We start from the raw sequence: 25,758 nt of genomic DNA, 5'->3' as shown, positions 1-25,758 counted from the left end.
TTTTTTCTCTACAGTAAAATGCTGAGGCGAGTGTCACGAAACTAGCGTCACAAGATGGCGTCGTCACAGATAGCGGTTCTTGACATTGATTCATTACTTTCGTTCAATCCGTTTCGAGTCATCATATATTTACTCTAAGCAGGTTTCAATTATGAAATAATAAAAATCAAATTGTGGCTTCTTCTCATTTAAATAATTATTATTCTCATTAGTAATTACTAATGCCACAAGAAAATAGCTTCAGAACGATTTCTGAGGAGATAATCTACCAAGGTTGCCCAAAGTAGAGGAGACAGAACTCCTCATTGTGGACAGCCTCCACCTACTTTTGAGTTGAAGGTTGCTTTAACCAGAGTGTATATTACTGCCCTATTCTCCAGGGATGCCCTTATCCATCTACATATTACCGCAGGTGCGCCTCGTCTACTCATAGCCCCTATCAAAGAGCTGGTAGTAACATTATTAAATGCCCCCTCCTATATCTAAAAAAGCGTCCATTGCTGTCTTTTTGTCTTCCATTGACTTTGAGATAAGCCTATTTAGATCATCCAACGCAGAGTCAGTAGATTTACCAGGTTGGTATGCATATTGACGATTGCATAGAGTACCTTTTAGCACTTCGTCTCTGATGTACCTATCAAGAAGCCTTTCCAGCGTTTTTAATAGAAAAGAAGATATGCTTATCGGTCTATATGACTTTGGTGTTAGGTCTGATACTTTACCTACCTTAGGCAAGTATCTGACTTTAACCTTTTGCCATATTTCCGGTACGACCCACCATGCTAAACTGGCTTTAATGAGCTTGCATAAATATGGTATCAATACCTGTAATCCCATATGCAACAGTATTGGATATATGTCATTTGTCCCTGGAGACTTATATGGCCGAAACTTATTTATAGCCCATCTAATTCTGTTTGGTCTTGTGATTGCTGTGGTCATTTCCCAATCTGTAGACCTTGGCCTAGTCAGCCTTTGATCTATGTTGGTTTGTCTATCTGCAACATCCAGAATTGTTGAGCCCGGAAAGTGCGTGTTTATCAGTTCTCTAAGACGTTCCTCTTTGGGGTACGTAAATTTGCCATAAGCTTTTTTTATGAAACCTACTTCTTTAGTTGTAGCACCATCATTTGCCAGGACTTTTATGGATTCGAGAACATGCTGGGATATCTGTAATCTCCTCGCAAAACTCTCTCCATGAATTCGTTTTAGCTTTTCGAATTTCTTTATTGTATAGCGTTAGCTTATACCTGTAGGCATCCCAGTCTTGGTTACTTTTGGCTTTGTTAAATAGGACTTCCGACCTCATCCTCTTTAATCCGTTGTTCCACCAGGCTGTATTACTGCCTGTACTTTTCATTTTTTTTATCCTTTTATATTTCCTTATTTATTTCCTTTTATAGGGTCTAATATTCGTCTTAATACCTTTCTTTCAAAGATGTTTATGCGATTTACAGAATTTTAAGTCAGCACATAAGTTGCGCATCCGTAGCTCACTATCGGTCTTAAAACTTTAGTAATTATAAACTCTTTTTTTAAAGGGGGGGTGCTGGCCCTACGTGCTCTTCCACTTTTTACACCTATAGTTTTTGTAGAGATTCTTTTGTCTATCAAGTCGTGATCAATTTGTGTAAACACAGGTTTAAAGAAATTTATAATAAAGTTTTATCTTTTATTTCTATCACAAAAATTATAACACTAAAAATTAAACTAGACTATGGTAAATGGCTTTAACTATTTTTCATTAAATCACAGCGATAATATGCCACTAACTTAAAAAAATATAGTACAGTGGGTATTTTACCGTTCCATGTGGGTTTAGAACACACTAAAAACCAATTGTGAATAAAATTATTCAGTACATAAATTTTTCTATCTTTCCATTATAAATTTAGAAGTGATCGTTTAATAAAGGTACAACTTGGCAACACGTAGAGTTGCGAACAAATAAATTAGTGTTACATACTTTAATTCAATTATTTATATATTTTAATTATAGTACACATAAAGTAAAATAAATATCAGTCAAGGTCAAGGTACACCTGTTCAATGACTTTAGGAGATTAATTTGGTTGAAACAGTTTCAAGGAGTGAGTTGAAAAACCATATAAGTCATTAAACTAAAAATTTATCGAATCATGATTACAATTTTCATGTTTCATTGGTTGTCTTCAGAGAGAAATAGAAAGAAAACAAGTGAGAAAGAGAGAAAACAGCCAAATTATGAAATTATGTACGAATATCTTGTGCGAAACTTCAAAATTTCGTTATTTTTACTATATTTATAGTAATTACATATAAATATACTATACGCATATAAACTATTCGAAGAAGTTTATAGTATTTAGTATTATGATATAAACAAAAAAACAAAAAAAAACGGAAATTGAGAAATCCAGAAAATGATAATTATGAATGGTCGGTTCAAAATAAAGGTGGGAACTAATTATTGGAACAGTTCCATAATATAATAAAAATAATTGAAGTAGTACAATTTTAACCTTGTTAAGAATTGAAAGTAAAACAACATAGACTATAGCTGATAATAAAATTACAATGTTGCAAAAAGCATCCAATTGTATAGAATAATTCCACATTGACAGATTACAAGCATTATTAAATGTATGTATTTACTGACCCAATCTCTACTCAGAAAATTAACAGCACTACTATGTTCACCGAGCTGCATTATGTCTAATAATACCTACTTTTAAAACACAATGTGCATTTTGGTGGTAATTAGGATGTCAAATATCAGATCAAATAAATTCTTATGGGCCGAAATTGTTTTGTGAAAAAATGGTTGCCAATTTGAACATTTGTTAATTAATGATGTTAATGCTTACTGCACATTTTAACGCATTCCCATGGAAGCTTGGAATCCAAGGGAATGAACTTATTTGTGAACGAAAAAATGTAAATCTAAGCGTTTTAATAGAATAGATTATTGGCTAATTTCCCTGATCAGAATTTTTCCGACGTGTATATCTAAACCCACTGGTTTAATCGCACAAAAATATGCTAAAAATTTAGCTTGTCTAACCTGATAAATTTCTCATTGTATTGAGAAATAATTTGTTCTTAAAAAACGTTATCTTTTTCGTCTTCGGGAAATGCCGCCCGCAGATGTTTACTAAAGTTATATGATATGGTTTTGAGGGTAATAAACCCTCCGAAGAATCTCCTTCCCTTGTGGAAAATACCGGCGCCGCTGAGAGGTACTGGTTGTAGGGACTCGACTCTCTGGGCATCCCAAAACGGTACCGTGGTCTGCGCAGCGTCTTTGTCTATGTCTGAATGGGTAAGTTCGATGTAACTGTCTGGCGTGGACGTAGGGATCGATGGCGATGTTGTTCTTGTTGGGATGTCGGGGGACACCAGCCACACTTTTTTCCTGAAACAAAAAATAAATCTTTGATGATTATTTCATTTTTGAACAAAAGTGAGTTTTTTTTAAATTAAATTTGGTTCAATCGAGGTTTTTCTTTTTCTGTGAAATATTCGCAGGAAATTTTTAAGAATCCTAATCTGATGGAATTAATTATTATATTAGTATGTTGGTTTTACGTAAGAAAAGAAAAGGAAATATTCAAAAATGATCTTTTTTTTTCTACGAAAAAGCTTTCGACACAATAAGTCATCAAAAGATGTTAAAAGCCTTAACAGAGTGCCGTATAGATCATCGCTATATAAACATGATAAAATACATCTATCAAAATGGGACAGCAAGTGTGAAACTGCCAGATAAAAAGACCAACGTATTTAAAATAAAACGGGAAGTGCGACAGGGAGACACAATTTCGCCAAAATTGTTTACAACATTATTAGAGCATATGTTTAAGAACGCAAATCTGAGTGAAAAAGGAATAAATGTCAATGGAGAAATGCTTAGTCATTTGAGGTTTGCTGACGATATTGTCCTTTTTACTGACAGAATCGATGATGCAGTATCGCAACTGGAGAAATTATACCTAGCCTCCCTACAAGTAGGAGTAACAATCAACCACACAAAAACACAAATCATGACAAATCTTGTGTTAAGCGAAAAGATTTCAGTAAATGGCATGCATATTGAAGAAACCACCTCATGTAAGTACTTAGGACATGAGATACGCATAGGAAGAGATAATCAAACGTGCGAACTAAGCCGCCGCATAGGACTCACTTGGGTGGCATTCGGCAAGCTAAGCTATGTTCTTAAATCAGAACTGCCTATGTGTCTTAAAAGAAAAGTCTTTAATCAGTACGTGTTGCCAGTACTTACATATGGTGCAGAGACATTAACACTAACCAAGAAAGTAAGAAATAAAATTTGTGTTACCCAAAGAGCCATGGAACGATCGATGTTAGGCATTTCTCGTAGGGATCGGATCACGAACAAGGAAATAAGACGAAGAACAGGAGTGACAGATGCCATAGAAAGAATTATGACCCTTAAGTGGAACTGGGCGGGGCACATAGCTAGAATGTCGGATAACAGATGGACACAGCGAATAATACAGTGGAGACCGAGACAAGAAGCACATCGAAGTAGAGGTCGTCCACCAACAAGATGGTCTGATGACATAAAACGGATCGACAAAAATTGGATGCAAACAGCACAAAACAGAACTACATGGAAAAGACTGAGGGAGACCTATGTCCAGCAGTGGATAGATCCGGGTTGAATGATGATGATGATGATGATCTTCTAGGAGGGGAAATAGAGATACCAACTAGGAAAAAGATTGCTGAGCATTGCTTTTGTCGGTAGTGAGTACGATGATTTCTTTGTTCTTCTGTAAATTCTACCAGGCTTCTTTTTCTTCATATGTTAAATTATTTTTCGATGGTTTGGCTATTCTTAATATTTGTGATACACCTTGACGTATGATCTCGGCTGTTTAGCAGTCTAGGCACCTAAGAACATTGGAAATAAATCAAACGAAAGTAATTAACACAGCAAGAAAAATCATAGGCATACAAAAGAGAAAAACAAAAAGAGAATGGTTCAATGACGAGTAGTGTAGAGGTCATACATAAAAGAAAAAAAGAAGGATACAAACCCCGAACATATCTAAGTAAAAATCAAGAAGGGTAGATAACCAGATATTCAAGCAATACGAGTATTGCGTAAACCAAGCAATACGAGTATAAAAGAATAAAAAGGCTCTAGATATTGACATCTGTCAAAACATACCAGGAGGCAGATATAAATTTTTATCATGTACTAGTTGTAGGTAATTCCAAAGTCAGAATGAAGAAGGTTAAAAGTAAGTCGATGATGAAGTATGATTTTAGAAAACTGAAATATTTGAATGTTCAACTAAAGGTGAGTAAAAACCTCAATACAGCTAAATTATAGAGGAAAGTCTGACCAGCATACAAGAAACAGTGAGAGAAATAAAAGAACAACACCTGAAGGAAGATACAGAGAAACGGAAATCGTGGATGACCGATGAAATACTTGAACTTACGGATCAGAGAAAAGAAACAAAGAACATCTCCAAGAATATAAGAGAATACATACTATCCGTCAGAAGAAAGATAAGAGAAGCCAAAGAGAAACAAAAAATAGAACAATGTCAAGAAATAGAGGAGTATCAGAGTCGATATGATAACTTCAATGTCGATCGAAAGGTGAAGGAACTAGCTGCAAAGTTCCGAAAACGCAACAGTGGAAAAATAACAGATGATGAAGGCAATCTTGCCATAACGAAAGAAGATAAAAAGAAAGTATGGGAAGAATATTTAGAACAATACAAGAACCCACCATTGAAGAAAATTCAGCTCCCGAAATCCTACCAGAAGAAATAACGGCAGCCGTCAGACAAATGAAGGATGAAAAGGCACCGGGACTTGATGAAATTTCTGCAGCACTGCTGAAGTTACTGCAGAACAAATAAAAATAATAACTGAAATATTTAATGAAATATACAAGGCAGAAAAATACCAGTAGAGTGGCTCAAATCGGAGTTCGTACCATTGCCCAAAAAACCAGGAGCAAAAGTTTGTGAAGACTATAGGACCATAAGCCTAATAAGCCATCTGCTGAAGCTGCTTTTAAATCAGTTTGGATGTGTGAACGCCGTTGGTACGACGGAAGCTTTATTTAGCGTGATGGTATTGTTTCAGAAATGTAGAGATGTCAGATGTGATGTTTTTGCATGCCTGATTGACTCCAAGAAGGCTTTCGATGGAGTCAGGCATGAACAAATGATGAAAGTGCTGAAGAGGACAAGGATTGACGGAAGAGACCTAAAAATAATAGCTAACCAGTATTGGAATCAATCAGCGGTGCTCCGAATATATGGAAAATACAGATCAGGTCAAAATCTTAAGGGGAGTGAGACAGGGGTGAATAATTTTACCACTGATATTCAATCTGCACTCGAAGCACATTTTTGAAGAGGCTCTAAAAGATATTGATGAAAGCATCTCAATAAATGGAGTCAAGATCAATAACCTGCGGTATTCAGATGATACAATAGTGTTTTCTGGAGCAAATCTGTATGTGAACCAAATGAGAATTGAACGTATCATACAGTACAACTACTTGGGAAGCATAATCAATGAGTCGTGGGACAATACCCAAGAGATTAAATGTCGCATCGGAAAGGCAAAGAGTGTATTCTTGACCAGAAGCTCTATGTTCAAGAGCCATGACCTCACCCTAGAAACAAAAATAAGGCGCCTTAAATGTTACGTGTACTCGGTGCTTCTGAGAAACGTGGACATTGAAGGCAGAAAATCGGAACGAAGGAGACACCGACACTATTCAACCTGTCTCTCGAATATATAATAAGACAGTTAAATATAAAAGTTGTCGCCTATGCCGATGACATTAGCATTATGTCTCGCAGAACGGAAGAGGCAGCAGAAATATATTCACAATTAAACACAGGGGCAAAAGTAACCGGACTAGAAATAAATATTCAATGACAAAAAAGCTAACACAGGTGAGAGCTATGAGGAAACAGACGCACAGTTGAATTAGAGAACGATATTGAAACAATAGAAAGTTTCACATATCTGGAAGTTGCAGATGCAACGGATGGAACAGAAAAACCAGAAATTCGAAGAATAGTAAAGGGAAACAAAACTTATTTTTCACTCGACCATGTGTTTCGATCCAAAACACACAGTGGTGGTCGAAAATCAGGGTCTACAAAACTATTGGGTCTATCAAATCAATAGTATGTTATGGATGCGAGACATGGGTAATCGAAAAGAATAGTTCCATCACACATGTTGGAGTTGTTAAATAGTGTTGATTTAATGCGTCCTGCTACTATCTTCCAGTTCTCATTTTGCGCTATATCTACATCTTTTGGTAACTTTTTTGTCAAAGAGTGCAGAGAGAATTGAAATATCCATCTTCTTTCTTCCACTATTTTAAAGATAAAGATATAAAGATTGTTTAGTGAATGAAGTGTTTGTTAAAGTGAATCATGTTTAGCTATTATATATGATATTTAGTGTAACGGTTACCAATTGTAAAAATGCTGCCCCAATATAAGTTAACTAGATATATGCACTTACTATATTATGAAAATTACATAGCATTAGGGACAATATCTTCGTTAATTTAAATTTAAAAAGCGAGTACACTATTCTACTATAAAAGCAGTGCAAATGAATACGGTATTAATACTGATAGTAAAAAGAAAGTGATTTAATAATTAAGAAAATTAAATCAATTTTACAGCCAAAAATGACAGCGAGACATCACTGTAATGCGGCGTATTTCGATATGAATATAATACACCATATTAGCGTGACGTCACATCGTTCTTTATTTAGGGTATGGTGATTCTAATCAAACCATTGATAGAGCTATAGATACCTATACATAGATAGATAGCTATACAAACCATAGATAGGGCCTATATGGCTATAAAACAAACCAATCGAGTTATTATGTATACATTATATTTATCTAATATAGTTGTTTTTATCATAGATATATAATACAAATAGACTGAGTGCTAGTGTGAGTTCTTCAACCTAACAATGGTAAACATTCACTGTCCAACAGAAGAACAAGAGCAACAATCAAAGAAAAGATTCTACCCAGCTGGAGATAGTATATTACAATGCGCCCAAAAATGACATAAAGATTATAATAGGTGACATCTTCTTCTTCTTTTTATATAGACATGACTGTCTGTTTTTTAATGTGCCTCCAGTAAGTTGTCGTTCCATCGTTTTCGTGGTCTTCCTACTGATCGTCTTCCTATTGGGGAACCGTCTATTGCCGTTTTTACTACTCTATTTGTTGTCATTCGGCTTATATGATCGTTCCATTCTACTCTTCTATTTCTTACCCAGTCCTTAATGTTCTCCACCTTGCATCTACGTCATATATCTGTACTTCTAGCTCTGTCCCATAGTGTCTTACCATCAATGTTTCTAAGTGTTTTCATCTCTGCTATTTCTAACATCCTTTTTGTCCTCTCTGTGTCAGGTCTTGTTTCTGCCGCGTATGTCATTATTGGTCTGATGACTGTTTTGTATATTCTGCTTTTCGTTTCTTTCCTCATATTTTTATTTCTCCATATTGTTTCATTTAGGCAACCTGCGGCTCTGTTTGCTCTATTCACTTGGTCTTCCACTTCAATTTCGACCTTTCCGTAGTTAGATAATGTGATGCCTAGATATTTAAACTCCATAACTTGTTATATTATCTGACTTTCCAGCTCCAATTTACATCTTAGTAAATTTGCTGTTGTAACCATGCATTTTGTCTTTTTTGGGGAAATTTACATGTAAACGTATTGCGTCATCTGCATATCAGATTATTTTAAGTTGTTTTTCTCCCATTTGGTATTTTTTTTAGTTCTTACTTTTTTTATTATTTCATCCATAATCAGGTTGAACAATAGAGGACTCAGGGAATCTCATTGTCTTATTCCATTGCCAACTTCAATAGGGTCGGTTAGTTCCTCTTCTACTTTTACTTTTATTGTGTTGTTTTGGTAGATATTTTCGATCGTTTTGATTATTCCTAGAGGTATCCCTCTTGCGTACAATAAGTGGATAACGTCTTTTAATTTGACCCAGTCAAATGCCTTCTTAAGGTCCACGAAACATAGATATGCCGGTTTGTTATATTCTAATGATTTCTCTTGCACTTGCCTCATTATAAATATAGCGTCGGTGCATGATCTTCCCAACCTAAAACCTTCTGGTTCTTCTGCTGGTGTTATAATTTCATTCAGTTTATTTGTTATCCCACGGCTAGGAGCCTGCTGTGGATCAGACCATCTTTTACTCCAAACCAAATTTATAACAAAGAAAGGAACGAAAGATAACAAAATAACAAACAAACTGGACCTGGAAAAACTGAAGATTCAGGAATGTAAAGAGAAGTTCGAAGAAGAAGTCGCAAATAAGTTAAGGACGCTAGAACTGCACTCCATTGAGGGCAAATGGAATAATATCAAAACGGCAGTACTGACAGCGGCAGCGTCCACCCTGGGAAACAAAAAAAAAAGGTGAGAAGATGAGCATGGTTCGATGACGAGTGCAGACAAGCAATAGAGGAAAGAAATGAAGCACACAAAATGTATATAACAAGAAGAACACGGGAAAGACGAACATCATTTGAAGTCGCAAGACGGAAAGCAGACAAGATATGTAGAAATAAAAAAAGCGCCTATGAAAATGGACAAATAGAAAAAAATGGAAGAAAATCTCAAAAACAACGAAATAGAGGAATTACGAATACCTAAAAGAGATAAAAAGTGTGTATAAACCTCAAACAAGTCTATGTAAAGATGAAAGTGGACAAATAATCAGTGACCAACAGAAAGTCACAGAAACCTGGAAGCTTTATTTTGAGGGAAAACGGAATCTTCAGAAGTCGATACAGCAACGACCTTTATCAACTTTATAAGGAAGCACCACTGTCAGACTTCATTGGAATACAAAGATTGCCAGCCATGTGATAAGAATGGGAGAGGATAGGCTACCAAAAAGAGCTCTGAATGCTAGAATGCAGAGAAAAAGACCGGTTGAAAAGCCAATAAAGCGCTGGGAAGACATAGTAAACAGCGACGCACAAGTCCTTTTAGAAGTCCGTGTATGCAAAAGATCAGCCACAGACAAGCAAGGGTGGAGGCAAAAAATAGAGGAGGCCAAGGCTCAATTTGGGCTGTAGTGCCGTAGAAGAAGAAGAAGACAACTGAATGCTACAATACAGGCCCGTTCCTCCAGTTCGACAGAGAAAACTGACGCAAAGCAGTCCCAGCATCTCTTTCTAATTGTCTAGGTTTATCGACCACGTGACCTTAATTACCAATGAGAAGGACACGTGGTCGATAAACCATTCCCATTAGAAAGAGCCCAATGTGCAGGAACTGCTTCGCGTCAGTTTTCTCTGTCGCACAGGGGGAACGCGACTGTATGGCAGAAGTCAGTCTATTTGTATTATATATGTCTATGAACCGAACCTAACCTAAATTTCAAATAAATTTACAAAAACGACTATAAAAAGAGCAGATACTTTGGTTTGTTTAGAATCAAAACCCCAACCAAAACATGGCGCCCTGACTTTACAAATAATATGTCGTATAAAAATCACAGAGATAGAAAATGACTCAGTTATAATCGAAAGATGAATCTGGTGCGAATGAACTACCTACTCTAGAAGCATTTACTCACTTCCGCTTCTGATATCCCCTTTTCCTAACAAAAGAACAAAATTATAGAAAACATTGCATGTTAGTGGCGATTACGTGAAAGAGACTCACCTGGGGTTTTTGGTGGCCGAATCAGTATTGGCATTATCTTTCCAGATGCTTGTGCTCGTAGGGTTGATAAGTTTTCCAGTGTCGAAATCGAACTTTGTACAGTATATTTCGAAATTAAGGTGAGAACCAATTTCCTTAAATCGTACACCTGCAAAAGAAATATTATATTAGTTCGATGATGGAAACTAACAAATAATGGAATCATTATGACTTACCTGTAAATACATATCCATCGTCAGCTTCTAAATCATCTAGATCAACCGCTCTCTTTTCCCAACTGAAAGTATGATAGTCTTGTCCACTATAGATTTTTCTGTCGGTTATTTTATAATCTTCAACTGGTACCCATCGTACGGTAGCGGCATCAATGTTACCTCTTGGAAGTAGTTTACCTTCCTGTATTTGTACGTGGAGGATACGGTTTTTCTTTATAAATCTTAAGCCGACCACCACCCTAAAAATATTATTCTTGTTGAAAAGAAACTTGTAAAGAAATTCGTGGAAAAGAAATAGCAAAACAACAAACGATGGCAATACGTTTTATACTAATTTATTTGCGAGTAAATACCCATCCATATTTAAAGGTGGCAACAACTGGTAATAAAGCTATTATCATTTTCAAAACTACACGTAAAAAATTTCATATTAACTTACATATTGTCAGAAATGTTTGCAATTGTTGGTCTCATATTAACGTATCTGTCGGAAGCGCTTCCTTGTTCGTCACAGAGACAGAAGCAGTAGGAACAATGCCAGAATAGCCATCTCCACCAGCTGTCAACTTTCGTAGTGCCTCTACTGCATCCTTGTTTTCTTCCCAAAACTTTTCCATTCTCGTATTCGATATATTCATAGCGTCTACCGCTCAAAGGATCCTAAATTAAAAATAATATAATACAGATCAATCAAGTAAGTAAACAAAAGAAGTTTTCTTCATCACAACTCTATAGACGGGTTTGGTAGTTGAAAACTTTTTCATTATTTATTAAAATTTGTTTAAATGTATCTGAACTTAAGGGAGGAGAAGGGAGAACCAAGGAAGTTCTTGGTGAAAGAAATATAAACAAAAATAAATCGTTCCCAAGGCGAAGAACTCCATGGTTTTGTACAGAAGTGAAGGAAAAAGGCAAAGAAAAGAAAAAAGCTTACCTGGACTACATGTCAACCAAAACACAAAAGGCATACCATAATTACAAGACAATTAGAAACAAAACACATGCACTTATAAGAAAAATAAAAAATGATCACTGGAAACGCTTTTCGAAAGAAACGGAACATGATTTTTACGGTTTGTAAAAGGAAATATGACGCTTCATAAGAGGTCAAAGAACGGAGATAAAGGAACTAATAGAACCCAAACACATAGAAAAGGATACGTGGATTGACTACCACAAAAGTTCTATGCAGAGGAAGAACAAAAGACGGTAGAACCGGAAACACCAGAAATTTTTACAAATGAACAACTTAATATAATAATCATCCAAGTCAATGCTACCACTGCAGACAAAGGGGAGGAAGAAGCAATTGAGTTCTACCAGAACATCAACAGTATCATACAGGAAGTTCTCATCATTATGGGCGATTTTAATGCTAAGATTGGAGCTGGAGATAAGACACAGTACATTGGAGCACATGGACTTGGTAGTCAGAATCCAATTACCACCTCGCAAGCTGTACACGTGGAAATCTCCTCAAGACAGACCCGGGAGAATTATTAGGAATCAAATAGACTACATTTTAGGTAGGAGTATTTCGAACTCAAAACAGTGCAGAAAAGGAAAGCACAATCATGCAACCTACGTATGTTGAAAGACCTTGATACGAGGATGAGAGTCCAAGCCACGTTAAACGAGCAAGTGACTGCAATTAGAGACGAATCGAACGAAGAACAAACGATCAAACATATTACAGAAATAGTGCAAAATGTAAAGGATAAATACTTAAAGACAGATAAATTAATGAAAAAAAAATCATGGATGACAGATGAGATCCTGAAACTAATGGACGAGAGAAAAGAAGCCAAAAATGACCCAGACAAATATAAAACCATAAATAAATTAATAAGAACCAAAATCAGAGAAGCGAAAGAAAAAGAAGCAAGGGAAAGATGCGAAGAAATTGAGACTCTGCAGTCAAAGTACGATAGTCACAATGTACATAGGAAAGTTAAAGAACTCACAGGGGGACTAAGACGAAGGTAGAAAGGAAATATAACTGATTTTGACGGAAACATCATCTTGGACAAACAAAGTAAAACAAGAACGTGGAAAGAATATCTAGAAAAACTATTTGAAGACCAAAGAGATAACACCTTCGAGCTAGAAGAGGAGGTAAATGATGGACCAAGAATATTACAGCAGGAAGTTTACTCCGCAATAACACAGCTAAAGGATGGCAAAGCGGCAGGCCCTGATAATATACAAGCAGAACTACTCAAACTAATGGACAACGAATCAATAGCAATAATCGCAAACTCTGGAGAAATACCAACAGAATGGAAATCTAAGTTTATTGCACTTCCAAAAAAACCAGGAGCTACAAAGTGCGAAGATTACCGTACTATAAGCCTCATGAGTCATCTCCTAAAATTGTTCCTAAAGATAATTCATAAGAGAATCTACAAGCTGTGTGAAAGTCAAATTTCCCCCAACCAGTTCGGGTTCACAAATGCTGTTGGTACAAGAGAGGCTTTGTTCTCAGTACAAGTCTTATTCCAGAGATGCAGAGACGTCAACTGCGACGTATACGCATGTCTGGTTGATTACGAGAAAGCGTTTGATCGAGTACAGCACGCAAGATGATGCAAATACTAAAAGAAACAGGAATTAACAACCAAGATCTGAAAATAATTAGAAGTCTCTACTGGAATCAGACAGCAAATCTCAGAGTTGAAGGTGAACACACTGAGTATGTGTGAAAGATAAGTGAAGACATTAAAGAAAAAAATGTAACGTACAGTGTATAAATATATTGACACAAAATAGAAAAAAGAATGTAATAACCAGATAAGCAGAATGGAGGAGACCTGTGTCGTCAAAATAGCATGACATAAATGCGTGCCCTCCAAGTAAAAAACTTGGCAGGACCCTGGGCTACCTGGCCTTTCGGCATACGCCCGTTAACGAAACCTCTGCCCCTACGAGTCCGACACCAAAGTGAAGGTGCCACGGGGCGCGTACCAAAGACGTCCCGTGGGTCCCCCCGTGGGGGTACCCCGTAGGGTTACCACGACACGTCTAGCACACGCAACCCGCGGGGGCTCCACCTTCCCCGTAGTACCTGTGTTGTGAGTACCTTGCCTACCCGTTACTCCCACACTACGGGCGGGTAGGTTCGGCAGGCGGAGGGATTTCCACCTCACACGTAGACAGGTCGCCGCCGAGGATCTCTCCTCTACCACTCTTGGATCTCCCGGTGGGTACGTGCCGGGACACCTACACCACTCCTGACCGCCGTCAGGAGCGGTATATCCACACCCCTCCTGACCGAGGTCAGGAGAGGTGTTTACGGGCCCAGCTCGTTCAACCTCACCAGGCTCTTTTGGAATGGGAGTAGAGTGGTCCCACGAGTAGTCTCGTCTCGGATACTAGGAATGTAGACCGGTGACCGTGTCGCCGAAGCGACCGTGTGCGTTTCTACCAACCTGACACCTCAAACGACGGCTCTCCACCTCCCTATTCCTACCCATTAGTCGCCTCCTACGACAGGCAGGGCTTTCTGACCCCGGCCGTATTCTTATCTCCGCGAGCCGGACGGAGCGTCAAAATAGCAAGAGATAAGTCACCAATCGGCAGAAGAAATATCGGACGACCGCGCAAAAGATGGAGTAACAACCTTCCCTAGAGGTATTAATCCGCCAATGAACGAGCAGAATTGCTAATAAAGAGGAAGAAGAAGAAGAAGAAGAAGAAGAAGAAGAAGAAGAAGAAGAAGAACTTAAGAGTCTTATCGTGTCTGAATTGGGTGCAAAAGATGGTCTAGATTGGTTAAATAGTGTGTGAGAACTTTAATTTGTTTATAATATATTATCTTCTTTATTTATTTATTTTATTTATTTATTTTTTTATTTATTTATTAAAACTTACAAACACCACCTAGGTAGTAATTACCTGTAAGAGTGCTCATTACTTGGTATAAAAATATACACACAAAAAATACAATATACTACAATATACACACACGTACAAAATAAAAACACAGAAAGTAAAACACATTAAAAAAAAAGACGCAAGTTAATAAAATTTTAAAATTCAGTCCATTACTTATCTATTCATAACATTTTTTAATATCCTTTACACTACAGGTAAAGAGGTCTATATCAGAGATCTTTATTAACTCATTACACTGATATTGCATATAGTTTATTATTGCACAAGAATTATATGGACTACAAGAAAATAGGTCATTACTATTTACCCTTAGGTTGACCTTTGGCACATGAAACCTAATAAAGTTGATAAAACCACATGTCTTATATTTAACATTGTTAATGACATTATGAATAAACACATCACAATGCATGTTTCTTCTTTGCTCTAATGACTGCAAGCCAAATATTTGAAATCTTTTTTGTACCTTTTCTATATGATTAATATGAACTTTGGCCTCAGGAGTCCATACCAATGATGCATATTCCAAGTTTGATCTGACTAAAGCGTTATATAGTCTAATGGTTGTGTTTATACTAAAGTGTTTGGAATTTCTTATTACAAATCCCAATATTTTGTAGGCCTTATTAACAATATTTATACAGTGTTCATTAAATTTCATGTTAGCCTGTAAGTATATTCCCAGATCTTTACATTTGGTTTTCCTAGATACTACACAATTGTCAATTCTATAATTAATTTGAATGTAGTCGATTTTGCGAGTAAAAGATATGACTCCACACTTCTTAATATTCAAGATCATATTGTTGTCCCTAAACCATTCCACAACTGAGGTCAGGTCCTGCTGTAGTAACTGACAATCATTTGAAGTATGTATAGTCTTAAAAAGCTTAAAATCATCAGCATAGATCAAACTAGAAGAAAATTTAAGAGATTGTGGTAGTGAGTTGACAAAAATTAAGAAAAACAAAGGCCCTAAGTTGCTCCCTTGGGGGACACCAGATGTAGCCTGAAATTTATCTGATAAACACCTACCAATTTTGACTCGTTGAAACCTTGAATCCACATACGATTTTATAAATGTACAAGCATCATGCGAATAAAAGAATGCCATGGTCAACCATATCAAAGGCCTTTGAGCAGTCAGTCATTATTAAATCTAATTGGAGTTTATTATTTATTGCCTCACTAGCAAAATTAGACAGAATGCACAGATTACTAGTTGTGGATAACCCAGGCAAGAAACCATGTTGTTCTGGAGCAAAATCATTTTCAAAATTTTTCAGTATATTCATATAGAGAATAGATTCAAATATTTTAGCCAGTGAATTAAGACGTCACAAATAATTTTGTTACTAAAATTATGATTTAATAGGTTATTATCACTGGACAGTCTCCTGCAAGTTTCTTGTAATCTAATTACACAATTTACTTATTGTAATCCTGATTACAGATTGTAAATAAATGGGATGTTCAAAAAAAAATTAAGACGTATATAATAACCCATGAAAAAAAGGTTTTAAAAAATTATATTTATCAACACAAAATGATTTAATAATAAATAGCACTTTTTAAGCTTATAAACATTTACAATAACTCCGTAGAATTTAGTTCAGATTAAACAGGAGCGTTGTAAACAAAGAATACTTTGCGTTCAGACTAGAGTAAAAGGAATGGGGGTAACCAAGGTGAGGGATGATATCAAACATATCGTGGGCAAGCAATATATCAGAATTGCTAAGAGATAAATGGAATCAAATGTAGGAGCAATAGGTGTTAAGCAATAGACGGAACATGATCTGAAGAAGAATGTAACCGTTTCAAAAGATTTAAAAGAAAATCATTATAATTTCGATTATTTTTTTTTTTTAAATAAAACTACTAACCCCATCTATCTGTCAAGTACCTGTAGCCGACTCAACTATTCTTCTGTAATTCCCAAATATATCCGGTAGATGAGCCTATTCATCAACTTGTCACTCACGCCCAATTTCAGAGAGCGCCAAGATAGCGTCTCGCTCTTTCTTTTCTCTTAAGAACGTCCAACTCCATACCAATATTGGTATGGAGTTATTCCAAATCCTGGTCCAATAGCCATATTTTTTTTTTATGGAATACCTAACCCCTCTTATCTAGGATGGTGGTGGATTGATATAAGATGGAGCCGAATCAATGGTTTCATTTGGTTGACTGATTAAATAAGAAAAAAAACAGAGCAGATTCAGGTTGTACCAATTTTTATTATACCTACTTTCAAGAAAACGGGAAATGATTATGAACTCAAAGAATGAAAATATAGTGAAGTGTTTTAATTTTATTTAAAGGTTTAATTTCTCTATTATTCCTAGTTGATAAATAACTATATTATTTTCAATGTAAACAAATTTCGAAATTTGGGGTTAATATATATATATATATATATATATATATATATATATATATATATATATATATATATATATATATATATATATATATATATATATATTCATTTTCTTTATAACTAATTCTTAATTTAATACGATACAAAGCTTTTTTGTTTATGATAATGTAAACATAAAATGGTATTTTGGTATCCCTTTGGGATGACATAACTTTTAATGTTTTCTTTTTGTTCATTACTAAGAAATAATAAAGTATAGTTTTCTTGTAAACCTTTGATAAATCTTAATTTTTTTGCTCGTCCCCTTCGAGGATAAACCAGGGGTGGCGTCCAATAATAAATTATAATTTCATATTATCTAATTGTGCTTGGATTTAAGATACGATATAGTTTCTATATGTTTAAAAAAACCCCGCCCAATTCTCTTCGACAGTGAGCGATTCTGGCCTTGCATATATCATTGTAGTACGCAGTGCTACAAGAAGAAGATATGTGATTGTGCCTCACGTTCAATCAACAATTCTGTAGATATATACATATTGTATACATCTGTAACACATACTGTATTTGCCATTGTGACGCCTCGTGTCGAAGATGAGTATTTCTCTAACAGTCTGTCCTTCGTAAATTATTAGCCAAATCAGTTTTACAATTTACAGACCATCCACTTAAAAAGAATGCTATTTTCATTTGTGGTTTTAGACGTTCTGATTTTTTTTAATAGTATGACAGTATATAATTTTCTTAATTGTCGGAAATTTTCTGCTATTATATTTTTTAGATATCATTTGAGATAAACAATCCAATACAACAAATATGTAACTCTAAATACATTCATGTGATACTTTCTTGGAAAAAATTATTCTTTTATTCACCAAGTAATTAAAATATAAAACTACATTAATTTCTGCCAGTATTAAACTATTTCTCACAATGTGAATCATACATACAATTATTTCACGTGATTCGTATTTGTTTGTTAAATGAATATCTTGGTATGTATTCACAACTCACGCAAATATTTTAAATGTCCCAAGGCAATCGTAGATATTTTAAATAAAACAGACATTAGAAAATAAAGCTGCATGACACCTATTGAAACTATCTACATGAGACATTCATGTCAAACACTCAGTCATGAGTCAGTGACTAAAACTATATGAAAAGAAAAAATAAAGTTTATTTTACTTGTAGCTATAAAATAGTAAAAGGAATAGAATCGGTTTTAACTTGATTAAAAAATAAATACTTTCAAAAATATAAAAAAAATTATTATTTTTAGACTAGGCTTTTTACACTTTGGCTGAGTACCGTATTTTTCACCACTATTGTCTTCATCATCTACCTCTTCGAATTGAAACGCATTTTCTTTAAGAGATTCTACACTTGCGTGCAAAATAATCGACTCAAAATCGATATTTGAGATTACACGTTCTGTTTCATTGTAAGAAATATGCAAATAAAAAAATTTAATGTGCAAACAATAACTTTATTATTGAACTCACAAAAATTAATGAATTTCTTAATTATTTAGTATTTGATATTACCACCCCTACTCGTAATTATACTTTCCAATCAATTTCGCATGGATCGGATGACTTTTCTAATAAATTCTTGAGGCATTGCTTCCCATTTATTATTAAGCGCAGCTCTCAATCCTATTATGCTCCTTGGTGCATATCTGTCCCGTACCCTTCGTTTAAGTTCATCCCAAACATGCTCTATTGGATTTATGTCCGGGCTTAACGCAGGAAAATTTATTGTAGGTATACCGATCTCAGATAGATAGGTGGTGATGACTCGTGCGATATGGCATTGTGCATTATCGTGCATTAAAATAATGGCATCACCAATAAATCCCGCGTATGAAACCACATGTTCCTCCAAAATGTTTCTGATGTTACGATCCGCCGTTAAACCATCATCATGGCGGTTATTTATTGATGTTTCTAAGAAAAGTCTAAAGAGTTCCTTGTTACACAATGGCTTATGCCTCAGTGCCTGTTGCTCACTCCGTGCGTCTCAAAGAAACATATGAGAATCTTATGTTTCTTAGAGAATTAATCTCTATCTTAATCTAAATAAAATAAAGTATAGCGAATATTGTTGGCAACTCTGTGGAGATTTGTGTTTGTTGTAAGACACAATAAATGTTAAATTTTTTTCTTAACATTTTGTTTATTTTTTTTTAACTAGGTAACCCTTTTTTGAGTTTCATTTGAAAAAGATATGTTTTTCATTTTTAATAATTATTTCGACAGTTACAACTAGCTGTTGTAATAGTTATAATTAGGCACCTCGAAGTGGCGTCCTTTTTAAATTACTAGAGGTGTTTCCTGTTTCCTTTCTGTGTTTTGTTTTATTTGTCCCAAGAGATTCATGACCTTTTGTTTCATATTTTTGTAGTTGCCCCAATCCAAACCCCTTGTCATTTACTTATCCACGACCCCAGCTCTCCTAACAAACCCTGAGTGCCGTCCGCATACGTTTCGATTATTTTGGTTGCCCTATCTCCGCCCCAATAGTTTGTCTCCAATTTTCTACCCCTTACAATAATACCCCATGTGGTAGGCAAAATATTTTCGTTACAACACCCAAAAATGGTTATATTTTAAACAGATACCGAATGGACTATTTGCCGCCTGCGCTCTAATGCGTCGTAATCATCCAGTATGGATGATTGTTTCAGGTTCTATGCCACAGAGTCTACAGCGTAAATCTCTTATCCAAGTATTTCGTTACTCAGATTTTCCCCTATTGACAATGTGCAGAAGTGGAAGGTTCAGTAAGACCTCCATAATGCCCTTCCCAAGCTATTGGTTTGTCCTTCAGACCCTCTTTGGTTCCAAAGCAAGTCTTTGCACCTTGTTTAACTTGAGAATGACATTTTTTGCTCCAACTTTGATCCTCCACCATACCACTGGTGCTATGTAATTGTTGGTTTTTCCACCATATTATAAATTCGATATAACACGTCTCGTTTTAAATTCATAAATCAATACTGTTAGAACTCTTGACAAAAGAAATCTTAGCGTTAAAAAAACGTTTTAAAAAAGACATTTTTACAGTTCAGGGTGTTCACAATATTGGCTGGGATCGATATTAAAATCAACAATTACCCTATGAAACTATTCAATTGTTTAATAATTTAATTAAAAGTCACAGTGAATTAAAAATAAACACATGAAATTGCATTGTTAAAAATTTATATGTTTTAAATTAATTAAGTTCATGAGAAATTGGTATACATACATACATTATGGTGAAAAATGTAAGTAAATCGTTAAACTTTAAAAATAGATTTATAAAAAGTTCTCCGACAGGAATTTGAGCTGAATTTGAGTAACTTTGAGCATGAATAAAATGGAACTCCACAAGGCTCAATACTTAGTCCTACGTCGTTTTTAGTAGTAATAAATAGTATCATTAATAATCTACTTAAACCCCTAAAAACTCGATTATTTGCAGAACATCTTGTTGTGTACAGCAAAGGTAAAAACAATAAATTAATGACAGATACATTGCAATCAATGCTTAACCAGTTAGAAGAATGGTCAGCCTGCACTGGTTTCGAATTTTCAGTACCAAAAATTTAGACAGTATTCTTTATCAAAAAACCTCCACAAGTCTATCCAACACTGAAATTGTATAACTCCAGTGGAATTTAAACCATCTGTAAAATTCCTGGGCATGTGGTTTAATCAAAAAATGTCATGGTAGGAGCATATAAAACAGACTGTATCCATAAAAGACTAAAATTACTCAAAACATTGGCTAACAGAAATTGAAGATCAGACAAACAACCCTATTGAGAGTATATCGAATGTTTTTTTTTAACCTATTCTCTATCCTTCCATTGTTGGATGTAGGTCTCTCCCAGTTCTCTCCATCTTTCCCTATCTTGAGCTGTTCTCTGCCATGTGGGACCTCCCTGTTTCCTGATGTCATCTTTCCACCTCATCTGTGGTCTGCCTCTTGATCTCTTTGCATTGTATGGACGCCACTTTCCGATGGCATTGTTCCATCGTCCGTCTTGGAGACGTTCATTGTGTCCAGCCCATTTCCATTTCAGTTTTGCTGCTTGTTCTATCGCGTCTACTGTCTTTGTTCTGGTTCTGATCCACTGGTTACGTTTTCTATCTTTAAGTGATATACCCAACATTTGGCTCTCCATCGCTCTTTGTGCCTTCCTTATCCTATCCAAATTGGCCTATGTAAATGTCCATGTCTGTGCTCCGTAGGTGAGCACCGGTATTATACAGGAGTTATATACCTTGCTTCGTAAGTATAGAGGGATTGTTTGATGTTTTAGAACGTAAGAAAGTTTGCCGAACGCTGCCCATCCCATTCTTATTCGTCTCGATATTTCGGCTGTTTGATTTTCTCTGTTAGCTCTGATTGCTTGTCCTAGATAGATATACTCATTTACCTGTTCTATTTTTTCTGTTTGTATTTTTATTGCCTCTTGGTCTTCCGTGTTTGTCATTACTTTTGTTTTGTTGAAGTTAATTTTTAGGCCTTTTTGCAGTGATTTTTCATGAAGTTCATTCAGCATTAATTCTAGTTCTTGTCGTTCCGAGGAGATCAGGAGTATATCATCCGCATATCTAAGGTGATTTAGGTACTTTCCGTTAATACATATTCCTCTGTTTTCCCAATCTGTTGATTTTATTATATCTTCGAGGGTCAAGGTAAACAGTTTAGGTGAAATTATATCACCTTGTCGGACTCCTCGTTTAACTTTTATATTATCCGTTATTAATTTGTCGTCCAGAATTACGGTCATGGTTGCGTTTTGGTAAATATCATGTATCAATTGTCGGTATCTTGAATCTATGCTACTATTGACCAGAGCTTCTTCCACCGCCCAGTGTTCAATGCTGTCGAAAGCCTTTTCATAATCTACGAATGCTAAGTACAGCGGAATGTTAATAAGGTCTAAAATAGATTACAGGTCAATTGCATATGGCAATATTGGCATTACAATTGCTCCTGGAGCATTCCGAACAAGTCCCATCGAAACACTATCTCACTCAAGTTCTATTACCTTAGATCCAAGTAAACCTTCGTATGACAATTCATACCAACAAAGTACATGAAAGAATTCGAATGTACTGTTCTAAATTAAATATTCAATTTCCAAAAGTTTTCCCAGTAAACTCTTCTGACAACTGGTCTGCATGGACTATTGAGTAACCGAAAATCCATGTTTCATTAAGCTTAAATATTAAGGATCAAACAAATCCAGCAATCTTTAAAGCAGAGATGAACCTTATCTTGAACCAGCAGTACAAAGACTGGTTTAAAATATTTACCGATACATCAAATTTGATTTTTTTAATTAAAAATTAAATATTCGTGTGGGGAAAAGATTGCAAATTGCCTATTTGTCAAATTTATAAAATTCTTAGAGTTTACAAAAACAGTATACAGGGTGAAATTTCTTCTATGAACAAAACGTAATAATTTTTTAAAGCCGAACCTGATTTTTTATTTTGAATAAATCAATTGATTAGGTCTTTGAACTTTGGATATACCGGAGAATGTTGAGAATTCCATGGACTGCCAGGGTCACCAATGAGGAAGTGATGAGAAGGATGGGTCGAGACAAAAAATTGTTGAGAACAATAAAAGTACGCAAGACTGCATACCTTGAACACATACTGAGGAATGATAAATATAGTCTTATGCAGGTCATCATGCAGGGTAGAGTCGATAGCAAAAAGGGAATAGGTAGAAAGAGGAAGTCATGGCTGCGAAATATTCGAGATTGGACAAACATGACTGTAGATGAATTATTCCACGTTGCAAAAGACAGAGAAACTTTTAGAAATGTGGTCGCCAACCTCCGTTAATGGGGACCGCATAGGAAGAAGAATTGATTAGGTGGTAACTAACGTACAGATTAAAAGTTTACAATGAATTTTGGTTAAAATGTATTATAATAGTTATCTATAATATGAACTGATTACTTACCGCAGGACAAATCCACATATCAGAATCGAAGTATCTACAGTCGATTATTTTGCCATTACATCGTCTCTGTTGTCTGCAGTACAAGTTTTGGAAGCATCCGTGGCTTTTTGTGTAAGTATATTCGGCGCAATTTTCTCTGCACGTTCCGTCTGGATTTAGGTCTACTTCATTTTGTACATAGCCTTGTAGTATTTGTGTAGTTTCTTCATATGTTACTCCTAAAAAGTTGGAATTATTTTTTTTTGAGTAATCATAGCGGTATCTACAGCTGATGAATAATTTACAAAGCTGTACCATCTATAGAATGAATTCCAGGAAGACATTTTTCTAAATAATTTTTAAATATAGACACAGAGAGTCCACTGAAGACTGTTTCCATTTTGTGGAGGTATGAATCCTCTTTCAAATTTACAATTTGAAATATTCTCCAATCACATGGAGATATTCTACATGTAATTGGAGAATATTTCAAATCTAGGGTGATTTGGATAGGGATGTGGATTGTACCTAGTGAGTCATTTAGTGGATTAAAGGTAGTAAAGCCTGTTAAATCGGGAGATACTAACGTTAAGTCTATCTTTGAACTTTGAAGGGCGCTTGTTCGGACTTAATATTTTGGTTGGTTTTTCGTCATTGAGTAAAATTAGATTAGTATTGTCTAAAGCGTCGGCTAGAATATTTCCCTTTGTACTATTCTGTACGGAACATCACCTACAGTGACAGCTGTTAAAGTCACCACCGAAAACTCTGAATTTAATTTGTCCAAATAAATTTTTTCCAATCTTTGGACGAGACATTTATTTTATGAGGTTTGTAAACACATAGTATTGATAATTTTATTTATTTTACAAAAACACCGCAAAACTCAATATAATTTGTTTTGAATTTTATATGTTTATGAAAAGTAAATATTGTTTGCAACTTAAACAGCAACGTCTTCATTGCCGTCAAGTCAATCAACTCTAACAATATTAAAACCTTTAATATGTATATAAGTTTTTATTCTGTGACAACCAAATTTCTGTGACACACATATAAGGAGAGATCCCGGACACATATATAAGGAGAAATCCCGATCACATATACAAGCAGAGATCCCGACCACATCATAGTACAAGAGATCCCGACCACATCATAGTACAAGAGATCCCGACCACATATATAAGGAGAGATTCCGACCAACGTGGTCTGGAATTGTCAGAGAGATCCCGACCACCAGTGTCCTAGAATTGTCAGAGGTATCCCGATCAACGTGGTCTATAATTGTCATAGAGATCCCGACCACATCCCTGTCAGAGGGTTCTACGCCAACGTAGCATGACGTACGTATTCGTTGGCCCCCATCGTGGTCCAGAATCGGCATACCGACTCCGGCTCAGGTGACGTCAAAACGCAGTTTCATCGATACGTAGTAACGCCCACTCGCTCCCACGGAACCAAATGCAGTATCTTCACTGCACGTGGCAACGTCCACTGATAAACGTAGACCTGCTGTGCTTACCGCTAGACATAGACATACATGTACAAGAGCAGTCATCATGAGAGTAGCATTCGTAGATATTCAGAGATTCGTTGTAGACGTGTGGATTGTCCCTAAAGAGCTTTCCATTGAAATAGGTTTTAAAGGAAGCCATTACATCTTTTTACCCCTGAAACCATTCAATGCGCTAAGTACTGAGGATAAGAAGACCGCATCATACGTGGAGAACCAACTTCTTGGTATTCGATACTCTGCTGGAGAAGTAGAATTGTCAAAAATAAATGAAATACTAGAAACCAAGTTGTTGTATGCAGCCGATTATATCTACGTTCGAGAAGAACAAAAAGCCGAATATTTAGACAAGAAATGTCACATTTTTTGAGTTTTTCCCCTTATTATTGATGTTTGCAAATTTGATGGTAAGCCTCAGGCTACTGGAAATGTTGGTCCTGCTGCGAACCCCTGTCATGCTTTTGGACTCTTTTCCTGCACCGAAAGAAATGTGAACCGTCTAAGTCACTGGTTTTCTTATACAATAATGCCTGTATAATTTTATGTATAAATATTTTAGAGATTAAAACGCTTATTTATTTAACATACATTAATTGCTAGAGTCTCATATTAAATGATGATTCAACTTTTATCTCTACAATTTCAAAAATAATTTTTAAAATTAAAATACATACAGATGCTAATATTACACAAGACATTGCAAAACATTGTCAATTTCACTTTTCATATTCTTACTGGTGTTGTTGCTGACACCCATAGTGTAGGCCGAAAAGCTTCCACGTTTTGTTATCAAAATGTAGGCTTTTTGCTTATCTTTGGAATTCCATAACCCTGTGTATATACTCGATGGGATTCATATTAGTACTAAATATGTCCTATGTCGAATGCAGCGTTTTATGTTAAACGACATCTTGCGTCAATCGACGTAAAATTGTAGTTTTAATTTGAACCCTTAGATTGCAGTACTATCCAACTGCAACTGCAAGTCAGGTTAGTAGAGTGGTCAAAGGCGTTGGACGTAAGCTCCGATCCCCAAAATGTGTGGGTTCGAATCCCACACCTGGC

The 25,758-nt window shown here is 35.6% G+C and overlaps 1 protein-coding gene across 4 annotated transcripts in view; it reads right to left on the bottom strand.

Annotated features, from left to right (window-relative positions):
* Positions 1-1,658: 1,658 nt before the first annotated feature.
* orion (chemokine-like protein orion) overlaps positions 1,659-25,758 on the bottom strand; it is a 97,498-nt gene continuing 73,398 nt past the window's right edge. For all 4 annotated transcript variants that reach the window (XM_072539881.1, XM_072539883.1, XM_072539882.1 and 1 more), the window contains 5 exons: positions 23,202-23,419; positions 11,388-11,608; positions 10,949-11,187; positions 10,734-10,881; positions 1,659-3,394 (listed from right to left, as the gene is read on the bottom strand). In XM_072539881.1, the coding sequence (XP_072395982.1) occupies positions 3,082-3,394; positions 10,734-10,881; positions 10,949-11,187; positions 11,388-11,608; positions 23,202-23,419 (1,139 nt within the window). In that variant the 3' untranslated portion in view covers positions 1,659-3,081. The remainder of the gene's footprint in view (positions 3,395-10,733; positions 10,882-10,948; positions 11,188-11,387; positions 11,609-23,201; positions 23,420-25,758) is intronic.

This window comes from Diabrotica undecimpunctata, chromosome 8, assembly GCF_040954645.1.
Source record: "Diabrotica undecimpunctata isolate CICGRU chromosome 8, icDiaUnde3, whole genome shotgun sequence".
Classification (NCBI taxonomy): Eukaryota; Metazoa; Arthropoda; class Insecta; order Coleoptera; family Chrysomelidae; genus Diabrotica; species Diabrotica undecimpunctata.
The sequence above is the reverse complement of the archived record's forward strand: the minus strand, read 5'-3'. Positions and strand labels throughout refer to the sequence as shown.